We start from the raw sequence: 16,434 nt of genomic DNA, 5'->3' as shown, positions 1-16,434 counted from the left end.
TATTATACACTGTCACAAATATGTGTTCACAGAACCACCATAAGAACCTAGTTTTCTCGAATAAGAAGCTTCCTGAGTTTCGAGCAGCTCATCTCTAATTTATTTTGTATTAAAAAGTTCAATAAAATTTACATAACATCGAGAGTCTGCAAATTTATGCGGTTCAAGAATATTCTGGTATTAATGACGCAGTCGAACGAGCACAAATTGTGCATTTACGTGGATTAAATCAAGTGTTAATTATTATAGCTAATGAGCATGTTATTTGTGCAATGGGCGTAAATGCTATATCGAATGAAACGAGACTGCAGTCGAGTCGTAATAACAAAAAATTATCTGTAATTAAACCTATAAATACAGTCACAGAAATGAATAGTATTTCACCATGAACATCTTGACCGTAAGCTATCAGACGGATACTGAAATATTTCCCCGCCTGTAGTTTACTTTGATTATAATTTCATCATTATACCAGCTGATTTTCAGTATTTTCACTACAGAAGAAGGCCATCCCTACATATGAAGAATGGCGTGGTTATATGATGACTACTGGGTGGGCCTAATGTTTCTGGTACTTATCAGTTAACGACTGCAACACTAATCAGAAGACCTGCACGTTGAATTTATCGCCTTATATCGAACTTTGGGAAAGATCGAATCATAGTCGTGAGGGACATGGCATCAGATCACACCGACAGTTTGCTGTTCTGCAGGATAGCAGAATGAGTGCTGGACCCCTGATGAGATACACTCAAGACAAGAGAGCAGCAAAGAGAATAGGCAAGGATCCTTCCAGAATGACCACACCGCGAGAAGATAGTACGATTATTCAAGTGCGTGTGACGAACAGTCGGATGTCAACAGGTGAAATGCGGGACAGTTTACTTGCCGAGCGTCACCACGAATTGTCGGGAACAATTTACTGGAAGCTGGATTGAGACCACAGGTTGGGCAGTTCGCATTTGAAAACGCGAAGTTGACCCCGCCCAGGCAGGGAAAAGTCGCAGGGAAAAAGTCGCAGCATCAAAATGTAATTAATGTAGAATAATGAAATTTTGGGAATACAGTAGATAATGTATTTGATTAACATTGCAAGATCGCAGGTTAATTGAAGTGCGAGAAGCCATGTCAACTGCGGAATGTTGGTACATTAATAACTGGAGTAACTGCCATATTGTTGAACAAAAGCATGTATATGTTCACGGATTGTGTCGTACAGGTGACGGATGGGATTTTATGCGATAGAGTTCCGTACCCAGTTGCACTTGGACGGTCAATAAAGGCACGGTTAACGCTGTTTATGGATGAGGCTGGAGTCATCGTCCAGTGATGTCCCATATGTGATCGAGAAGGCTCAGGCAACGTGTCGACATTCTGTAGAGCATGATGCGTTAAAATAGCGGTAAGTGGGCGAGCGTTATGCTGGAATGCTTTTCATTAATGACAGCACAACAGACTGACGTGCAGTTTAGCAGTCAGGCTGCGTGGCATGGGATAACCACGAGAGTGCGCCTGCTATCATACGAAATCGCACCTCTGATCATGACTCTAAGTGCACGTACAGTGTGTCTAGCACGTAGGAGGATTGGCTGCAGGTTCTCAACTGGTCTCTTTCTAACCAATACACTGTCATTACTGGCGCCGTGGCAGACACAACCAGCTTCATCAGAAATACTACAGACCTCCAGCCTGCCCTCCAATGAGCTCTCGCTTGACGCCACCAAAGTCACAAATGGCGATGGTTCAGGGATGGTAGAATGCACGGCACATGACGTGTGGCCCAGAGGTGTCTCGAAGTAACCGATTTGTAACAGTTCTTTCTGTCACTGTAGTGCCAATTGTTGCTGACATTGCTGCTGCAGAGCCAAACGGCGAACGCGATGGACTTCCCTCTCGGTAGTGCCAGGTGACCGCCCGGAGCCCGGTCTTCTTGCGACTGCACGTTCTCATGCTCACCGCTGCCAGCGGGGATAGCATTCATCTCACGCTAGGTGAGGACAACCGTACGTCATAATGACGTAACGCTACGTCATCATGACGTGAATAACCTAAATCGACTAAATGAGTACGTATATCGATCTTTGCAGTTGTACCGATAACGTAAAAAGCTAAATGTAAATACATGTGTACAAACGAAGTGGCAGGAGTTGTGTGATATGCTCGTCCCAGTGAATGAATTGTTAAATGTAATCCCAACAATTTGCGATGTTATTGTGTATTTCTGTGTGTCGGGTGATGCTGAGGGAATTAGATTAGGAAATGAGACACTTAAAGTAGTAAAGGAGTTTTGCTATTTGGAGAGCAAAATAACTGATGATGGTCGAAGTAGAGAGGATATAAAATGTAGACTGGCAATGGCAAGAATAGCGTTTCTGAAGAAGAAAAATTTGTTAACATCGAGTATAGATTTGAATGTCAGGAAGTCGTTTCTGAAAGTATTTGTATGGAGTGTAGCCATGTATGGAAGTGAAACGTGGACAATAAATAGTTTAGACAAGAAGAGAATAAAAGCTTTCGAAATGTGGTGCTACAGAAGAATGCTGAAGATAAGATGGGTAGATCACATAACTAATGAGGAGGTATTGAATAGAATTGGTGAGAAGAGGAGCTTGTGGCACAACTTGACTAGAAGAAGGGATCGGTTGGTAGGAAATGTTCTGAGACATCGAGGGATCACCAATTTAGTATTGGAGGGCAGCGCGGAGGGTAAAAATCGTAGAGGGAGACCGAGAGATGAATACACTAAGCAGATTCAGAAGGATGTAGGCTGCAGTAGGTACTGGGAAATGAAGAAGCTTGCACAGGATAGAGTAGCATGGAGAGCTGCATCAAACCAGTCTCAGGACTGAAGACAACAACAACAACAAACAACAACATTGTGTATTTCATGAACGTAATTAGTGTCTGAGCGAAGGAGCCATAACGAAATCTAAAAAAAGCTTGTCATTCTTTTTAAATCCGATGAATCGTGCATAAATCGTGTGGACATAAAAATGAAGTAATTAATTATTTAGTTGCAATCCAAAGAATGTGGGATGTTATTGTGTGTTTCGTGAACGTAACGAATATCTGAATGAAGGAATCATAACCATAACGAAAGTTATTAAAGTGTCTAGTCATGTTTTCAGTCCGATTAATATTGAATAAATCATGTGGATAAAAACTTGAAATAGGAAGAAATTAAAGTGTTTCGCATTTTTATAAAATCCGATGAATTGTACATAATTCATGTGGGTAGAAACGTTAAACTGAGAACTTGAAGTGATTCTGAAGATAATTCCGAATGGTGCTAGAAATTTAAACCATCTAGTTCCATTTAATTTTGCCTTCGTGTTGTAAATCAACTAAGAAAGATAGTGAAATCTTTCAGACTATCTTCATGGATCTGCTGGAAAGTTCTCTCATCTCCGTTAGAGCCCATGTTCAGAACGACGTACACGCTAGCAACACCGGACAATAGGACAATGAAAGCACATATACAAATAACAATGCAGATTCAACACGCACACAACAGTCGATATATACAGAATGCACACAACAGTCGATAGGACAACTCGTGAAACTCATGATGACGCGTGCCTACGTCAGTATGACGTAGGGCTCTCTTCACCTAGCGTGAAATGAATGCTACCCTGCCAGCGGTCAGGTAAAGTGGCTACATTCCTGCCAAGTCTTTCTGAAATATCGCAGAAGGAGCATCCAGATACTCCTAGCCCCATTTCACGACTTCGTTCAAACTCATTGAGATGATGATAATCGCGTCTTTGTCATCTCATAGGCATTCTTGACTAAAACCAACTCATGACGTCCAATCTCAAAGGTAACTAAAGCCCACGACTGTTACAAAGTGTATTTAAAGCAATTCTGATTTGCATCCTCACAGTCGCGCTACTAGCGGCACCCTTACGCGATTGATGGCGAAAGGCCCACACAACTCCTTCTTGATGTTTTTATTTTTTATACTTCAATGTATTAACTTTTCACCCAGAACATTTTATTGTACGATGTGTCGTTTTCCAGATATTTAGTTGTGTTTCTGGTGTACCTAAAGAATGGGTCGTTACACGGGTCACACCAATAAACAAGAAGGGAAATAGAATTAATCTGCTAAATTGCAGACCCATATCATTGTCATCGATTTGTAGCAGAGTTTTGGAATATACGCTATACACTGTGTTCCAAGATTGTGAAATACCTTTACAAGCGGCGTCTAATGAAATGATTCGTCCGTGCAGTATTGCCTCAACTGTACTACTAGATTCATGCCCCAACTGTACTACTAGATTCGTGATTTTCTGACAGAAAGGTCACAGCTAGTAGTAACTGACGAGAAGTTATGAAGAGAACCCAAGATAGTGTTTTATTGGAAGTTAGAAGGTGTAAAGACACTGCCCTCACTACGGTTTTCCGCCCTCTTATGGGTTCCTGCTGCGCGGTATTGGGTATTTACAGATAAAGGCGCTTTTTGTCGTTGTGAAATGTTTTTAGGAAATTTCAGTCGCCATTTTCCTCTTCCAACTTCCAAGGAGAAATGACTATCATGATAAAATAAGAGAAATCAGAGGTCCCACGGAAAAAATAGGTGTTATTCGAAGTGCTTTTCGAGAATGGAACAGTGGAGAAAGAGCTTTAGAATGGTTCTATCAACTTTATGCCAAATACTTTAAATTGCAGGTTAATCGTGTAGATGTAGAAGATCGGACAAGATGGGATGAAACGTAGGAACACATTATAGCAGCCAAATTTGTAAAGAGGGTTGTCCAGAAAGTAAGTTCCGATCGGTCGCGAAATGGAAACCACAGTGAAAACCAGAAACGTTTTATTTGCAACAGTTAAGTACACCTTCCACCTACTTCTCTACATAGTCGCCGCTCCAACTTCGAGTTTTGTCGTAGTGTTGTATTAACTTTCCAATATCCTAATATCCTCGTCATAGAAAGCAGCCGCCTATGCTTTCGGCCAGTTATCTGCACTGGTCTGCAGCTCGTTGTCTGTGGAAAAATTTTATCTTCATATCCAGCGGTGCTTGTGAGTAGAGATGAGACTCAGGGGTAGCCAATTACGGATTGTATTGTGGGTAATCAGACACTTCTCATCGGAAACGCTGCAGGAGAATCTTCATTGCCCCTACAGTGTGCGGCCGAGAGTTGGCATTAAGAAGGAACTGCTCGACAGTTGCATTATGTGGGCTGCATGACGCAGGCGAAATCTCTAACTGGGCCCTCATACTTGGCGGGAGTCGCTATTCCCTACGCGTCTTTGTGTGCTCACTATTCACTCAAAACTGAAAAGGCTACGCGACACGATCGACGGGCATACTAGAGACACTGCCCAACATATTTGTGCAAAGCTTTACCGGATTTTCCCACCGGTTTCCATTTCGCGACCGATCAGAACTTACTTTCTGGACAATCCTCGTATATACCAAGTAGAAACCGCCATGCTTACCTGTACTAGTGGAAGCAACTTATGAGTTTCTGCAAGGCGTGAGCTGCACTTCCAGTTAGCCGAGGCCAGTAAATAGCCCTATTGTCGCCCTGCGTAGATATCTTCGGAGAAAGTGGTGTTAGTGGAGTCGGTGCACACGGAGCAGTTTGATGAGGAAGTACTCGGGCGGGATCCCGAGTGTGATGATCTGGTGGAGGGAGGTGAGGAGCTCTGCCGATTGGCGCCGTCCTGTCGCTGAAACATCCTCCTGACGCTGCCGCTCGACCGCCTCAGGAACTGGGCGACCAGTTGCACTGGTGATGCTGGTGGTTCGACATTGATGTAACTGCCGGAGCCAGTGCTCTGGCTGGAGCTCGGGCGACGAGGGTTCGGAGGTGGAGGCGGGGGCCACCAAGACGGGAAGGAGAGTCGCCGATCCGGGACCTTGGGCCTCCGTTGGATGACGGTCGTTTTGCCCATCTCCCAGACATCGTGGAAAATCCAGGTCGGATGACGCCGCACCAGGAACACGGCTATCCCCGCCGACAAAATCGTCACCACGATTGACCCGATGGCTGTCATACCCGACACGAACGGTACGTCGCCGTTGGAGAGCCATGTTCGTTTGGTGTACTCTGCCATTGTCCTGTGCGGGTGGCAATTGTGGATGGATGTTCTCGTCTCTTCAGGTCGCAGAACGCAGATATTGTAGTCCACCTCAGGCTTGAGATTTTCCAAAACAACGGTGGGTGAGTTCAGAGGGCTTGTCTCGTAGCAGTCTGCGGTGTCCGCTTCCTTCCACACCATGAATCCACCAGCGACACTGTACGGCACAGAGATTTTGAGTGTACACTCGTCGATGTCGTGGATGAGAACCGAATCTTTTCTCCAGTCCTCCATCACATCGTGCTCCGAGAACTCTACGTGGTAGCATAGCTTCAGATCTTCTGGACGCTCATCTGGTAGCGGTGATGTTGGAATCTTAACAGTGGTGAATGTAGAATCAGTTGAAGCATGTGCCGTGGTGGGGGCTTCGGAAGTGCTAAAGGGTGTAGAACTTTGTGGTGAAGTTGTTGGGAGCTCGGAAGTATTGTCAGGTGCCGTGGTTGAGCTGTGATCGCTGGTTGAAGGTGGAGAGCTCTCATCATTAGCTGTCAGTCCAGTTTCCGCTGTCGCGCTTACGGATGTCCCTGTAGGTTCTGAGGTTCCAGTTATCGAAGACTCTGTCGGTTCAGGGGCAGTTGACGGCGGCAATAACGTGGAGGATATAGCGCAAGATTCCTTCAGCTGGTCCAAGGCAGATGTCAGATTCCAGCCAGTGAAATGTTGTGGAGTTGAACAAATTGGCCTATCTGCAATTGTACTGACATGTGGATGGAGCCACAGAAGGGAACAGTCGCAGTTCCAGGGATTGCCTGCGAGATATATTTGAAAGTAATCATGGTGATTTTCAAACGAGATTGACATATTTCTCAGTGTTGTTAATTTATTGTTATGCAGGGTCAACAGTTGACGATTCGTCGATGTCGGGAAGGTACCAACTAGCACATCCTCGATGCCAGACATTTGGAGGTTCAGGGTCGCCGCTGATACGGCTGTGACGCCGATGTCCTCGGGCCGCAGTGTGCCCAACTCGTTGAGTTTGAGGTCTACGATCGCTGCGGTGCCCGCGAACGCTGGGAGTATCTGCCTATTGCTGCTGTATATGGTTCTCAGTACTTGCAGGCTCCACAGCTTAGGAAGCACGTCTGTGAACTTCGGATCCACTTCCTGCAAAGCGTGGCAATCATCAAGAGACAGGGTTCCAACGTTGCGGAGTGGACGGAGTGCTGCTGTCTGCAGTTTTTTTAAGGGGAGCCCACTCAAAATCAGCGTTTCCAGGTTGGCGAACTGCGAAGTATTGAAGGCGTCATCGTGGAAGGCTTCGATCGAGCAGTTGCTGAGGGTCAGTGAACTGAGTGTCGCCCTCACATCCAGCCAGCCGGCTGCCAAGGTGCTGTTAGCAAATTCGACGTTACTGACCCCTAGTTTCATGCTACTGGTGCAATCCTGCGAAAAGACAACACATCACCTGAATTAAAAACATAAACTTGCTTCTTCAGCGCTATGAACTGTGTACGTGAGAAGCAATATTAGACAAAATACGCCTGTTGAACTGAATCAGCAATATAATGACAAGCATGGTTACTATTTCGACTGGGCTACTTGCAGCACGTCACGGCATTCATCAGCTAATGGAACGATCTCCAGTGTGAGGTGGTCAGGTTTGACATATGTCAAGTTACTCGTCTGTCACATTGTTATCTAGGAGACCAGAACGGTTTCAGGCGACCAGAGAGAACTGTTGTTTTTACGTTAAGTGATACCTTCTCTTAACACTGTTTCGTTACCGAATTTAAATTCAGTAATAAGCGCAGAGTTTGCCAGTTCGTAACTGTTTCAAAAGTTGCTAGTTAAAATGCTTTTGAGTACAAATTTCGGATTTTGAAACTAATACGTTTGTCTCAAATTACACAATACGTATTCCAGGCATGAGCTCAAATATGGGGATTAACTGTCCAATAACTTACTGGTTGAGACCGTGTAATTCGTTCTTAGTGGAGAACAAAGTATGACTTGAGCACTAATATTAACTATTAATTAATTAAAATTTTGATATTAGGAAGCTACGGGAGGAATTACTTTTATTTATATTTTAAGTTGTATATTTTCCTCACTTCGATTCAGCTTCCGACCCGATGCCTTGTTTGCGATACATTCAGGCGCACAAACACACGATGTAGTGATTAATTGGTCGGGGCTAAAAGGGATTACGCTAGATCCTGATCTCAGTGTTTGGATTTATTCACATTGGTGACTTGCAGACAAGCTGCCTCGCTGTGTCCATGACCCCATTATACATTACTTAGCGTAATTACTTGTTTACAGGCTACGAACACGTACAGGTATCGACTTTCGAGGTCGAAGTGTCACGAATGCTGTGTCAGTGATAATAGTTGTGGCGTCTGGGATTGTCGTTGAAAGGCAGCTGTTGAACGTGTCGCTTTCTCCTCAGTAATCCCTCAACAACAGACATAGTTGCAACGATTAACGGGAAAGTGTATTGTTATACTTTATGAGGAGATGTATGGGGGCATTATATGACTGAATAGTACGATAGGCTAGCATCCACAGGGCCGGCGGTCTTGGTTTGCACTGAATTTGGGTTGTTGAATGCCTGCATCACTTAAAAGTGGTGTATGATGATTAGTATTTCATTTTGGCCTGTGTTGAGGTTCACCGTCATTAATTTGTGAGTTGAAGGGGTGACTGCCTCATGTTATATTTAAGGGGGGTAGGAAGTCAAACGGGCCGACTTGGAGCAGGAGAGGCACCACAGGACATTTTAATTTCCACTGTCTATACTTTTACAAATAAATTCATAAAACTTCGTCAGAATGACTCGGAAGGATTCAGGATTCACACTCATAGCAGTGGAACTTCAAAAGCATTAACAAAATAAATTTTTTTCACATGTGAAATTTCATATTTTTTTTCATTTACTATTGGCTGCATTTGTTGCTACAGGTACACTTTTCTTTATAAGTAAGAGAGATTCTTCGATTAATTTTGCACGGCATACAAACCATACTTACGGGTGTATGAAACTTCTTTTTTTTTTTTAAAATATCTTATGGGACTTAACGGTTAAGGTCATCAGTCCCTAAGCCTACACACTACTTATCCTAAATTATCCTAAGGACAAACACACACACACACACACCCATGACCGATGGAGGACTCGAACCTCCGCCGGGACCAGCCGCACAGTCCCTGACTGCAGCGCCTCAGACCGCTCGGCTAACCCCGCGGGGCTGTATGACTAGAATTTTATTTATGAAAAACTGAATAAGCTGCTACAATTTAAACTTCATGTTTAGAAAAAACTCAAATTTTATAGTTAATTATCTCAATTTTGTAAAATTCTAGAGTTTTGCATTAAGGAGTTCGTGTTTAATAAGCAGTCCAAAATTAATCGAAGAATCTCTCTTACTTATGAAGAAAAGTGTACCTATAGCAACAAATGGAGCCAATAGTAAGAGAAAAAAAGATGAGATTTCGCATGTAAAATAAATTATTTTATTATGATTTTGAACTTTCACTGCAATGAGTGTGAATTCTGAATCCTTCCTGGTCATGCTGACAAAGTTTTATGAATTTATTTGTAAAAGGATAGACAGTGGAAATTGAAATGTCCTGTGGTGCCTCTGTCGCTCCAAGTCGGCCCATTTGACGTCCAACCCCCCTTAACGAGACGTAAAAACGTACTATCCTAATAGTTCAGCATCAGTGACTCACAACTGGAATCAGTCAGTTCATAGAAATACCCGAGTGTAACAATTTTTTGAATATAATACACACTGATAAGGTAAAACATGACCACTGCCGACGGCGACGTTGCGGTGGCGTTGCGAACACGTGGCGCGGTAACGAAAGTATGTAGAAGGAAGTGTTTAAAAGGTGCAGACACGGACGGGGGATCACCCTAGGGAAGATATGGATTGCAAATGGGGAAATCCATTGGGTCAAGTGACTTTGACAAACAGCAGATTATTACTGCACGGAGCCTGTGAACGAGTATTTCGAAAACGGCGAAGTTGGTCGAATGGACGCGTGCTACTGTCGTGAGCGTCTACGTTAAGAGGCGGAAGCACAGTGAAACTACCAGTAGGCGCTAAATGGTTGGACCTCTACTACTCATCACATAACGTGGGATTCGGAGGCTCGTCTGCTCTGTAAAGTACGCAGATGGGTGATCCGTGGCATGCCTGCCGAAAGAGCAAAATGCTGGTGCACGCACAAGTGCTTCGGAGCACACCGTTCGTTGTACATTGTTGAACGTGGAGCTCCACGGCAGGCCACTTCTTTGTGTTCCCACGTTGACCCAACGACGTCGTCAGTTACGACTGCAGTGGGACGGGACCATCGGTATTCGACAGTCGATCAGTGGAAACGTGTCGGCTCTTCGGGTGAACCACATTTTTGCTACACTAGGTACCCCCATGAACCATGGACCTTGCCGTTGGTGGGGAGGCTTGCGTGCCTCAGCGATACAGATAGCCGTACCGTAGGTGCAACCACAACGGGGGGGTATCTGTTGAGAGGCCAGACAAACGTGTGGTTCCTGAAGAGGGGCAGCAGCCTTTTCAGTAGTTGCAGGGGCAACAGTCTGGATGATTGACTGATCTGGCCTTGCAATACTAACCAAAACGGACTTGCTGTGCTGGTACTGCGAACGGCTGAAAGCAAGGGGAAACTACAGCCGTAATTTTTCCCGAGAGTATGCAGCGTTACTGTATGGTTAAATAATAATGGCGTCCTCTTGGGTAAAATATTCCGGAGGTAAAATAGTCCCCCATTCGGATCTCCGGGAGGGGACTACTCAGGAGGACGTCGTTATCAGGAGAAAGAAAACTGGCGTTCTACGGATCGGAGTGTGGAATGTCAGATCCCTTAATCGGACAGGTAGGTTAGAAAATTTAAAAAGGGAAATGGATAGGCTGAAGTTAGATATAGTGGGAATTAGTGAAGTTCGGTGGCTGGAGGAACAAGACTTTTGGTCAGGTGAATACACGGTTAAAAATACAAAATGAAATAGGGGTAATGCAGGAGTAGGTTTAATAATGAATAAAAAATAGGAGAGCGGGTAAGCTACTACCAACAGCATAGTGAACGCATTATTGTGGCCAAGATAGACACGAAGCCCATGCCTACTACAGTAGTACAAGTTTATATTCCAACTAGCTCTGCAGATGATGAAGAAATTGATGAAATGTATGATGAGATAAAAGAAATTACTCAGGTAGTGAAGGGAGACGAAAATTTAATAGTCATGGGTGACTGGAATTCTAGAGTAGGAAAAGGGAGAGAAGGAAAAATAGTGGGTGAATATGGATTGGGGGAGAGAAATGAAAGAGGAAGCCGTCTGGTAGAATTTTCCACAGAGCATAACTTAATCATAGCTAACACTTGGTTCAAGAATCATAAAAGAAGGTTGTATACATGGAAGAATCCTGGAGACACTAGAAGGTATCAGATAGATTATATAATGGTAAGACAGAGATTTAGGAACCAGGTTTTAAGTTGTAAGACATTTCCAGGGGCAGATGTGGACTCTGACCACAATCTATTGGTTATGAACTGTAGATTAAAACTGAAGAAACTGCAAAAAAGTGGGAATTTAAGGAGATGGGACCTTGATAAACTGAAGGAACCAGAGGTTGTACAGAGTTTCAGGGAGAGCATAAGGGAACAATTGACAGGAATGGGGGAAAGAAATACAGTAGAAGAATGGGTAGGTCTGAGGGATGAAGTAGTGAAGGCAGCAGAAGATCCAGTAGGTAAAAAGGCAAGGGCTAGTAGAAATCCTTCGGTAACAGAAGAAATATTGAATTTAATTGATGAAAGGAGAAAATATAAAAACGCAGTAAATGAAGCAGACAAAAAGGAATACAAACGTCTCAAAAATGAGATTGACAGGAAGTGCAAAATGGCTAAGCAGGGATGGCTAGAGGACAAATGTAAGGATGTAGAGGCTTATCTCACTAGGGGTAAGATATATACTGCCTACAGGAAAATTAAAGAGACCTTTGGAGAAAAGAGAGCCACTTGTATGATTATCAAGAGCTCAGATGGAAACCCAGTTCTAAGCAAAGAAGAGAAAGCAGGTGGAAGGAGTATATAAAGGGTCTATACAAGGGCGATGTACTTGAGGACAATATTATGGAAATGGAAGAGGATGTAGATGAAGATGAAATGGGGGATACGATACTGCGTGTAGAATTTGACAGAGCACTGAAATACCTGAGTCGAAACAAGGCCCCGGGAGTAGACAACATTCCATTGGAACTACTGACGGCATTGGGAGAGCCAGTCCTGACAAAACTCTACCATCTGGTGAACAAGATGTATGAGACAGGTGAAATACCCTTAGACTTCAAGAAGAATATAATAATTCCAATCCCAAAGAAAGCAGGTGCTGACAGATGTGAAAATTACCGAACTATCAGTTTAATAAGTCACAGCTGCAAAATACTAACGCGAATTCTTTACAGACGAATGGAAAAATTGGTAGAAGCTGACCTCGGCGAAGATCAGTTTGGATTCCGCAGAAATGTTGGAACACGTGAGGCAATATTGACCCTACGACTTATCTTAGAAAATAGATTAAGGAAAGGCAAACCTACATTTCTAGCATTTGTAGACTTAGAGAAAGCTTTTGACAATGTTGACTGGAATACTCTCTTTCAAATTCTTAAGGTGGCAGGGGTAAAATACAGGGAGCGAAAGGCTATTTACAATTTGTACAGAAACCAGATGGCAGTTATAAGAGTCGAGGGGCATGAAAGGGAAGCAGCGGTTGGGAAGGGTGTGAGACAGGGTTGTAGCCTGTCCGCGATGTTATTCAATCGGTATATTGAGCAAGCAGTAAAGGAAACAAAGGAAAAATTCGGAGTAGGTATTAAAGTCCATGGAGAAGAAATACAAACTTTGAGGTTCGCTGATGACATTGTAATTCTCTCAGAGACAGCAAAGGACTTGGAAGAGGAGTTGAACGGAATGGAAGGTGTCTTGAAAGGAGGATATAAGATGAACATCAACAAAAGCAAAACGAGCTTAATGGAATGTAGTCCAATTAAGTCGGGTGATGCTGAGGGAATTAGATCAGAAAATAAGACACTTAAAGTAGTAAAAGAGTTTTGCTCTTTGGGAAGCAAAATAACTGATGATGGTCGAAGTAGAGAGGATATAAAATGTCGAATGCCAATGGCAAGGAAAGCGTTTCCGAAGAAGAGAAATTTGTTAACATCGAGTATAGATTTAAGTGTCAGGAAGTCGTTTCTGAAAGTATTTGTATGGAGTGTAGCCATGTATGGAAGTGAAACATGGACGATAAATAGTTTGGACAAGAAGAGAAAAGAAACCTACGAAATGTGGTGCTACAAAAGAATGCTGAAGATTAGATGGGTAGATCACATAACTAATGAGGAGGTATTGAACAGAATTGGGGAGAAGAGGAGTTTGTGGCACAACTTGACAAGAAGAATGGACCCGTTGGTAGGACGTGTTCTGAGGCATCAAGGGATCACAAATTTAGCGTAGGAGGGCAGCGTGGAGGATAAAAATCGTAGAGGGAGAGCAAGAGATGAATACACTAAGCAGATTCAGAAGGATGTATGTTGCAGTAAGTACTGGGAGATGAAGAAGCTTGCACAGGATAGAGTAGCGTGGAGAGCTGCATCAAACCAGTCTTAGGACTAAAGACCACAACAACAACAGGTCGATGGTCGTCTCCACAAAAGCATTCATCGAAGAGAACTGCGGCTCGAAACTTACACCGCGCCACTGATGCCTGCTGGTGGCAGTATTATGCTATGGGAGACATTCTCTTGCCCTTGTATGGACCTGTGGTAATAACCGTACACGCTGGCAGCTGACAGCGTGCACCAGCATTGTGCTTTTTCGGCAGGCATGCCACCTGTATACCTACATGAATGATGTTTTCCCCTAAGGTGATTCCATCTTTCAGCAGTGTAATTGTCCATGTCTCACAGCCAGAACCATGCCAAAGTGGTTTGAGGAGCATTGTAGTGAGCTGACGTCGATGTATCGGCCACCAAATTCGCCTGATGCAAATCCGATGGGCTCATGTGTGTCCCTATCTAGCGCTGTCACCATATACGCAAATAAGTGACAGTTTAGCTTGTAGTGAAACTGAAGTAGATAATTCCTGTGAGTTAGCGTATATGGAGGTTATAATTGAGAACGAGAGGAAATTAATGATTTATTCCTTTTACCGACTCCCCTACTCAGACGATACAGATGCTGAACAGTTCAAAGAAAAATTGTCTCATTTCAAATGTTCAAATGTGTGTGAATCCCTAATGGACCGAACTGCTGAGCACATCGGTCCCTAGGCTTACAGACTACCTAAACTAACTTATGCTTAGAACAGCCCACACACCCATACCCGAGGGAGGACTCGAACCTCCGGCGGGAAGGGCCTAGCAATCCGGGACATGGCGCCTCTAACCGCGCGGCCACTCTGCGCGGCTGTCTCATTTCAAATAGGTACCTCATTCACAGTTATATTTGGTGGTGACTTCAATCTACCTTCGGAATGTTGGCGAAAACACGTGTTTAAAGTCAATGGTAGGCATAAACGTCGCCCTAAATCGTGCTAAATACTTTATCAGAAAATTATTTTGAACGGTTAGTTCAGGAGCCCACTCTAAGTACAAATGGTTGCAAAAATACACTTGACCTCTTAGTAACCAGTAATCCTGACCAAATAGGGATTAGTGACCACAAGGCTGTTGTAGCTAGATTGAATACTGTAGCATCCAAACACTCACCAACAATAAACTCAAAATACGTCCACTCGTGTTTTAAAAAAAGAAAAAAATAAAAAGATCGCTAGACACCTACCGAAGAGACAGTCTCCACTCCTTCCAATCTGGTTACGTAACCAGATGTGGTTTGTATTCAGAGGAATAGTATCGATGGCAGCTGGGAGATATGTACTACATAAAGTAATAAGAGATGATACTGATCCCCCATGGTACACAAAACAGGTCAGAACCTTGTTGGACAAGCAACATAAAAAGCACGCCAAATTTAAAAGAACGCATAACTCCCAAGATACGCGAAGTTTTACCGAAGCTAGAAATTTAGTAGGAACTTCAATGCAAGATACTTTTAATATGTTCCACGCCGAAGCTATCTCTCGAAATTTGGCAGAAAACCAAAGAGATTCTGGTCGTATCTAAAGTACACCAGCGGCAAGACCCAATCAATACCTCCACTGCACGATAACAATGGTGATGTTATTGATATCAGTGCCACTAAGGCCGTGTTACTTAACACTGTTTTCTGAAATTCCGTCACAAAACAAGACGAAATAAATATTCCAGAATTCTAATCATGACTAAGTGCCAACTGAGTAACTTAGAAATAGATATTCTCAGTGTAGCAAAGCAGCTTAAAACAATAAAGGCAAGGCGTCCGATCCAGACTATATATCAGTCAGATTCCTTTCAGACTATGCTCGATACAATAGCTCCATACTTAGTAGTCATATACATCCACTCACTCGTAGAAAGATCCGTACCCAAAGACTTGAAAGTTGCACAAGTCACATCAATACTCAAGAAAGAAAAGAGGAGTAATCCGCTGAATTATAGACTCATATCACTAACGTCGATTTGCAGTAGGATTTTGGAACATGTACTGTGCTCGAACATTAGTAATTAACTCTAAAGAAACTATTTATTAACAAATAGCCAACACCGATTCAGAAAATATCATTCTTGTGGAACACAGATTTATTCTCACGAAGTAGTGAGTGTTATCAACAGGAGACGTCAAACTGAGTCCATATTTTTAGATTTCCAGAGGGTTTCAGGTACCGTTCCTCACAAGCGACTTCTTGTCAAATTGTGTGCCTATGGAGTATCGTCTCAGTTTGACTGGATTCGTGATTTCCTATAAGAAAGGTCACATTTCTTAATAACTGGCGGAAAGTCAGCGCGTAAAACGTAAGTGATATCTGGAGTTACCCAAGAAAGTTTTGTAGGCCCTCTACTGTTCCTCGTCCACATAAACCATTTAGGAAACAATTTGAGCAGCCCTCTTAGAGTGAACCATTCACATGAGTTCTAAAAGAAATTTGCTAAATTTCGGTTAGACAGTAAATCACAGAAATCTAAAGGCTGTAAATTCAACTAAATACTTAGGGATAATAAGTACAAATTTGCTTCACAATTACAAATAACTTAAACTGGAATGATCACATGCATAATGTTGTGAGGAAATCAAACAAAAGACGGTGATTTATTAGCAGAACACGTAGAATGTGTAACAGATCTACTAATGAGACTGCCTGCATTATGCTTGCCTGTCCTCTTCTGGAGTATTAGTGTGCAGTGTGGAATCCGCCTCAGATGGGATTGACGGAGGACACCAAAA

General features: G+C 43.2%; 1 protein-coding gene across 1 annotated transcript in view; it reads right to left on the bottom strand.

The window, feature by feature from the left end:
• LOC126176473 (leucine-rich repeat and fibronectin type-III domain-containing protein 5-like) overlaps positions 1-16,434 on the bottom strand; it is a 280,061-nt gene that overhangs the window by 85,717 nt on the left and 177,910 nt on the right. The window contains exon 4 of the mRNA XM_049923628.1: positions 5,449-7,476. Coding sequence (XP_049779585.1) covers positions 5,527-7,476 — 1,950 coding nt within the window. The 3' untranslated portion in view covers positions 5,449-5,526. The remainder of the gene's footprint in view (positions 1-5,448; positions 7,477-16,434) is intronic.

Source organism: Schistocerca cancellata, chromosome 3, assembly GCF_023864275.1.
Source record: "Schistocerca cancellata isolate TAMUIC-IGC-003103 chromosome 3, iqSchCanc2.1, whole genome shotgun sequence".
NCBI lineage: Eukaryota > Metazoa > Arthropoda > Insecta > Orthoptera > Acrididae > Schistocerca > Schistocerca cancellata.
This window is presented reverse-complemented; position numbering and strand designations above follow the sequence as displayed.